The 7,316-nt window shown below is 39.5% G+C and overlaps 1 protein-coding gene across 3 annotated transcripts in view; it reads left to right on the forward strand.

Annotated features, from left to right (window-relative positions):
• Cers3 (ceramide synthase 3) overlaps positions 1–7,316 on the forward strand; it is a 127,027-nt gene that overhangs the window by 56,997 nt on the left and 62,714 nt on the right. For all 3 annotated transcript variants that reach the window (XM_023712751.1, XM_004623252.2, XM_023712754.1), the window contains exon 3: positions 1,874–1,985. In XM_023712751.1, coding sequence (XP_023568519.1) covers positions 1,874–1,985 — 112 coding nt within the window. The remainder of the gene's footprint in view (positions 1–1,873; positions 1,986–7,316) is intronic.

Consider the following 7,316-nt stretch of genomic DNA (forward strand, 5'->3'; position numbering starts at 1 on the left):
TTTTTCCAGAACCGGGGATTGAACTCAGGCCCTTGCTCTTGCCAGGCAAGCACTTATTCTACTGAGCCATCTCCCTGGCCCTGTTACACCTTTTGGATCTTCTTTACTTTTTCAGTTTCTTACCTAGGGAGACAATACAATGTTTACACATGCAGATCTGATTTATTTCACTTCTGAGTATGTTGGTCTCTTTCCTAGAAAAACTAGAAACATCATACCATGGAAATATATGTACACCCAAGTTACAGCAGCACAATTTGTCATAGCTAAATCTTGGAAACAACTCAAATGTCCATCAACTGAGGAATGGATAAAAACGTGTTATTTTAATACAATGGAGTATTACTCAGCTATTAAAAAAATAAACTTGAGGCTTTTGCAGGTAAATAGATGTGACCAGTTGTGGACTTCAATACTCCATTTTCAATAATGTATAAAATAACTATGCAGAAGATCAATAAGAAAATAGATTCAAATAACACTATGTTAAGTAGACCTAGCAAACACCTATAGAACCCTCTTATAACAGCAAAATGCACCTCCATCTGATGTGCATGAAGAGCTTTCTCCATAAGTTATATGTTAGACCTGGAAATAAGCCTTTAGTCTAATAGGACTCAAATCATGAGAAGTATGCCTCCTGGCCACAATGAAATGAAATTGGAAATAGGAAAAACACCAAAGAATTAACAAATCTGTGCAAGTTGTGACACACTTCTAAATAGGTAATCAGGAAAATCGTGACGTAGACTAAGAAATGCTTTGAGATGAGTGAAAGAGAAAACATTATACTGCCACGTATGGGATGCAGTGGTGGCAGTGCTTGGAAGGATATTTACAGCACAGACACCTAGATGTAAAAGAAGAAAGATTGCAAATCGGTCATCTAGCTTTCCACCTTAAACTAGAAAAGTAAGATCAAACTAAATAACCAAAGTTAGGAAACTATAAAGTTGGTAGTGGAAAATCAATAAAAGCCACAGCTCATTTGTAAGATTGTTAAGACTAGCAATACCAAGGACTGGGAAGAGTGTAATCGCTTTCTAAAACAGTGTGACAGAGTATTAATATTGCATACCTCCCATAGCACCCATCAGTACAATTCCTTGATATTTACATTAGAGTTATGCCATTTTTACATGTTATAACTTAAAATAGAAGCATCATAATTTCTTTAAGATAATACTCCCAAATAAAAGTTTTTCTAGTAATATTTTAATAGCTTGTAATGTTAAAAATGAAACCCTAAGTAGCACTTAAAATTCTTATTCTAATTCTTAGAACTTGTATATAAGTAAATTTGAATTAACATAAAATGAATTTTAGAATCATGTGGGTGTTTCACTATATTATTAAAGTTACTAATTCTGTATAAGGTCTGCAGAGTTACTCCTCTTGCACTTTTGAGAGGCAGATGCTGGCCATAATTAGCTACAGTGACAGTGTGACCTGGTCAGCTCCTCACTGCTGTAATAAAATGCTCAAGACAATTAAGTTATAAAGAAAAAAAGTTAATTTTGGCTCCAGCTCTAGATCTAGTGGCCCTTTGCTTTCAGCCTCTGGCAAGGACAGAGTGTCACAGCAGAAACCCATGGTGAGGCCTGCTCACCTCCTGAGTCAGGGGGAAAAAAGACACTTCCCAGTGACCTAAGGGCCTTCTGCAGAACCCCAGCTCTTACAGGTCCACAGCACTTCCCTTAGTGCCTCGTGGGAAAACAGTCCCTTAACCCTTAGGTTTTGTGGGAACATTCGATGGAATGCCAACAAATGATTGACTTTTTACTGTGTACCTCAAATTTCAGATCAAGTCTTCTGTTGTCATTGTGGATTCATTCTTAGATCTTGAACTGACTTTCTTTTCATATTTTTGTAGGTTTATTGCTACTCCTGTAGCAAAAGCATTTGGCATTCAAAAGCCAGTTCGAAAAATTATACCAAATACCATCTTAGAGAATTTTTTCAAGAATTCCTCTAGGCCGTTGCAAGTAAGTATGAAATCTTTGCTTGTGGATTCACTGGTCTCCTTTCTTTTATTTCTTAAATTTTTTATATTATTTTCATTGAGAAGTAGTGTGACAGTTTCAAAACAGGTTAGTAGGACATTTATAATAAATCAATACATTGCATATTATTGACTTTGCTTTTGTGTGTGCAAGAAATATCTTCCAGTCACCACAATGGATTTGATTCATTTGGATTTATTTCTTTGCTCTATTGACAGGTATATATATATATATATATATATATATATATTTCCAAGTGCAATATCAAATTACAAATACATAATATAAAGTAGCACATGTTAAAAATGTTCAACCATAGTGTTGCAAGTTAGTAACCAATGCCAGGATTTGAGTGTAAAGACTGTAATTGAATGGTAGGTTTAATTTTTTTTAATTTATTTGTTTGTTTGTTTATTTATTTATTTTGTGTGTGTGTGGCCAGCTCAGCCCACCAGGGGGCGGGGCTGGCTGGTATGTGGTGCTGGGGGATTGAACCATGGTCCCTGTGCTTTGCTTAGCTTAGCTTGTTCTAAGTGGGTGCTTTAGACCACTGAGCCATCTCACCAGCCCCGGTAGGTTTAATTTTTAAAGGTAAGATGTTCAAAGTGTCTGATGAAGAAAGGTGATCATTAGCACAGCGAGGCCCATACCTGACACTTCTGGTGGTCGCAGCACTCTCAAGACACATCGCCTACCTAACAAAGCTCTTACTGGGTTGATTTCATAAGGAGTGCACTTACTTTATTCAGGGACGTGGTGTATCAGAAATGTGCTGTGCCCCTGATCACACTCAGGGCTGACATTTTCAAGATAGTCAACATTTGCTTTACCATAAAAAAAAGTGTCCTTTTAAGCTCATTTCCCATTTAGGAGCATTTAGCTCACTGCCAGCAATTTTCAGTGATCAAGAATAACTATATTTTGTAAAGGGAAATAACACTAATAAAAAGAGAATGCTACAAATAGGATGATGTCTTTTGTTTTCAAAGACTAGCACAATGTGAAAAGAGTCGTAAAAGTCCAATACTTCATGGCAAATGATGGGAGTGAAGTTAGGACTGGAATCTGTGTGCCATCTCTGGGCAAATGCTGCAGCCACATGCACCACCTGTGACTATTTGGGGGCAAATGGATTGAATGCTGTAGGGAACTCCCTGCTTGCAGCTCACCAAAACAGTCGTTAATTAATAGGTTTAAAAACTGGTTTCCAGGCAAAGCTAGGGTTTACCCCAACTTCATACTTCCATAGTTAACATGATGGATGAACCAATATTATAGCAAAAAGCAGCATCCCTTATATGGGGAGTACTTTCTGCTATCACCATTTTGCAAATAAAGACTATAAGCTTACACTATTTCGGGATAGGTACATTTTTTGAGCCCTCCACTTTTTTACTAGCATTTGGTTGCAGCTACTATGGCTGTTGTCTGATTGTTCTAGAGAGCTTCCTGCATTCAGCGGTGTGTTGAGCTCTGATGCACGGAGGCGTGGAGTGCTGAGTGGCCCAGGCAAGCAGCAGCTGCCTCAGAACTTGTTCTGTCCTCAGCTTCTGCACAGACACAGCAGCTTCTGGGCTGGCGGCAGTCTGAAAGCCTGTGTTCACGTACTCTTGGTTTCCATGTGCCCTAAATGACTGTAGCCACTTATCTGAATACTTTTGCTGTCACTGGTGATAATAATGTCTAGACATCATTTTACAGCCTTCAGAAGGGCAGTGAATTAGCCATATTTGTGAAAATTCGACCTCTTCCAGGAGTCCTCATTCTCCTCATCTGTTTCTTCTTGGGCAAAATTGACACTAGTGACAGCTTATATAAAACGTGATCAATGTTGTTCCTGTTGTTTGCTTGTTGTACTGTGTATGTATGACCAAGAACTAAGTAAGATTTTACAGGATATTTAAGATAACCTAGAAAATTTAGTCCCTGTCAGTTTCCTGCTATAAAAAGAAAATAGTAGTAATTAAAAGAAAACCAAGGGACCAGCAAGATAGCTCAGCGGTCTAAAGTGCCTGCTTATACAAGCTTAGGCAAAGCGCAGGGCCTGTGGTTGGATCCCTGGCACCACATGCTGTGCCAGCCCTGGCCCCAGGGTGGGCTGAACCAGCCACAAAGAAAAAAGAAAACTAAGAACAAAAGGAAGAAATTTAAAGAGCAGGTAACACTTATGATGGAATAGGGCAGCCACAACACAGCAAGGGGCAGCGAGTTGACCTGTCATGAGGAGCCAGGCAACTTTCCCCTCGACCCCAGTGACTTCAACCTCTGTAAATGGCAAGTTAAAAAAATACATCTTAAAGCCTGGAACTATGTTTGTGCTCATTTTTTCAACCCAAATGACAGTAGTCTTAATTAATAAAGGCATAATTTGGATATTTGTGTCAAGTAAGAGAAAAAAATGACACATGACCTTCAGTGTGTTAAAAGCTTCATTTATTAAACAAGAAGGTAAAGGAAAGTAATTCAGATCCCAATTCATATTACTGAGATTCCAAGTCCGAAGCAGCATTTGTGTAGCAAATCAAGATAACAAAACGCAAGTTGCTTAAAGCTTCACAACTTAGGAAGGTAGACTGTAATACAGAAAGGCCAAGTTCATAACTTAATAGTAATTTCATTTGTAGGAACAAACCAATCTGAGAATATCCACATGCAGTAATTTAGCCAATGCTATACCTCACATTTTCTTAGTTCACAGCTAAGATAATAAAAAAGGTTTCTGAGTGAGCTAAAAAAAATTTATGGTGATCCAAAATATGAGTGTTATTACTGCAAATATATTACAAATCAAGAACAGTGATTAATATTATATATAGATGACACCTTTATTGAAAGAATTGAGTGTAGGAACCCAAGAATGCTCTTCCACTGTTGTAGGTTGCAACAATAAAACAAATCATTTTATTGTACACAGTATCAGTTTGGGGCTGGTTAGCTCAGAAAGGCATAGCATGGTGTGGCTGCAGCCCAAAATAACATGTACCTTAACTTCAGTGAGAGTCTCAATTTGTGATTTTGCACAATTCTCTTGTGACTACGTGTTTGCAGTTGTATGTGTGTATATCAATAACAACTTCAAGATGCCTTAGGAAGAAACCATGAAACAGACCAACAGCTCAGGCCAGCAGATCTGTTTCTCTGCCGATGATCAAATATAGTAACAGTAGACTTGACTGTTTGGCCGAGGGGCGACAAGCCTATGGCATACATGCTGCATCCCACTGTTGGTTGTCACTGAAAACTTGGACAGGTTCACCATCACTGGTCTAACCCTTTGTTTCCACCAGAGCATGATGAAAATCAATCCAAAACAAGCAGGTTCTGAAAGAGCTAAAGAAAACAGGGCACTTGAAGACTGACCTAAAGTCAATTTTTACAGCCAGTGTAAGCTGCCTAGATGGAGTCACCCATGAATTTTAGAGCACATGTGCCATCTAGTGCAGTTTATCTTACAGGGGACATGTGAGCAGCAAAGAGGCTGGAATGTGGGGATAACTGCCAATCGAGATGCTCAAGAAATTAGCCAAAAGCAATAGGCAAAGCCTCAGCCTGTGAAAGAGGAGATACTTTACAGGAAAACAGAGTAAAAGGAGTTGTGTCATGCTTTTGTTTTTTTTCTGTCCTTTTCTTCAAATTAAGTAATAGGCAAGCAGCTTTGCAGGGAGGTCAAAATTGCAATTAGTCTTCTGCCAGTCTTCAGCATGGTGGCTTCTGATGACTATCTGCTACTGTCCTGGGTCCCTGAAGGACTCCATGGACCGTATGAGAAGAGACAGCAGAAGGTATCTGGCTGGTCCCAAGCTATGAGACGTCCAGCTATCGGGCCAGAGGCAAGCTTTGCTTAGTCATTACCATGCTGATTCATAATGTTTTAAATTTACTTTGAGGTATTCATCAATATTTTTTTGGGCCGACCAAATAGCTCAGCGGATTAAAGCACCTGCAGCAGGTGCAGGGGCCGGGGGTTTGATACCCCGGCCTGCCAAGCCAGCCCCCCAGGTGCACTGAGATGGCAATTGAGACTGGGTGTGGTGGTGCACACCAATAATCCCAGATCTTGCGAGGCTGTAAACAGGTGGATCACTATGAGTCTGATCTTGTAGTGAGATACTGAACACCTGGTAGACCCTTCTATATATGGTTTCACATTAGAATCCTAGGGCTGTACTTCCTCTCAGGAAGTGCTAGGCAGATTGGCCACAGCTGACCCTTGGGGATGGGCCATATGCTTCTGTGTTGCTCCCACTCAGGGGGAGTGTCAGTTTTATACAATGTTATGTTTTCATACTAGAATTAAGAGGCTATTAAAATTTTTCTTATGTTCATATTAGATAATGAAAATCAAGCAATTAATACAATTACAAAAAAATTGCAGAGCATTATACTTTGTGGTAGTATTGCCACTGGATTACTGTGCCAAGTACACCTGGTCAGTATCCCACTGTGAAGTGGACCTCATCTTCCTGGGCATTTAGCCTTGCACTTGGTCCTACGGGAACTTTGAGGTTGTATGTTTGAGTTACTTTATCATCTATACTGTTTCCAGCTTGAAACTGTAGTCGACAGCTGTTTCCCAGAGGAGAAGCAACATCATTGTCATATTTTGTAATTATTATTTTAATTATTTAAGTAGTTTAGATAAGCTTGAAATAGGCTACATCTGATTTAACATGAAAGTGAAATGCCAACACCTCTTCGAGTTTTTCTTGAATTCTCCTCTGGAGCAATTAAAGACCATGTGAAATAGGAGAAAGCACCCGAGCCCAAATTTTTATCAGGACTTTTGTATTAATTTTAGGTGTTAGACAAGTTTTTAAGGGTTCAGTTTCTTTATAGAAAAGACTTGGTTGGACTTGATTGACATTTTAAACCGTACAACTCTTAAAATTTTTGAGGGCTGGCCAGATAGCTCAGTGGACTAAGCAGCCTGGCACCACATGCTGTGCTGGCCCCATCCCCAGGGCATGCTGAAATGGTGATTGAGACTGGGTGTGGTGGCACTTGCCTGTAATCCCAGTGCTTGGGAGGCTGAAAAGGAGGATCACTATGAGTCCTATCTGTGTAGTGAGACCCTGTGGACCTTGTACTAAATACATTAAAAAAATTTTTTTGGCTGATTGAGCAAGCTTGTATATGCAATTTGAACATGTGGGTTGCTATCAATCCACAGAGAATTGAACTTAGTAACCCAGAGAGCTGAGTTACTAATATTCTCCCTGCTGTTTGTTTATTTACTTCATTTTTGGTGTGTGTGTGTGTGTGTGTGTGTGTGTGTGAGAGAGAGAGAGAGAGAGAGAGAGAGAGAGAGAGAGA

This window comes from Octodon degus, unplaced genomic scaffold (genome assembly GCF_000260255.1).
Source record: "Octodon degus isolate 3935 unplaced genomic scaffold, OctDeg1.0 scaffold00002, whole genome shotgun sequence".
Lineage (NCBI taxonomy): Eukaryota > Metazoa > Chordata > Mammalia > Rodentia > Octodontidae > Octodon > Octodon degus.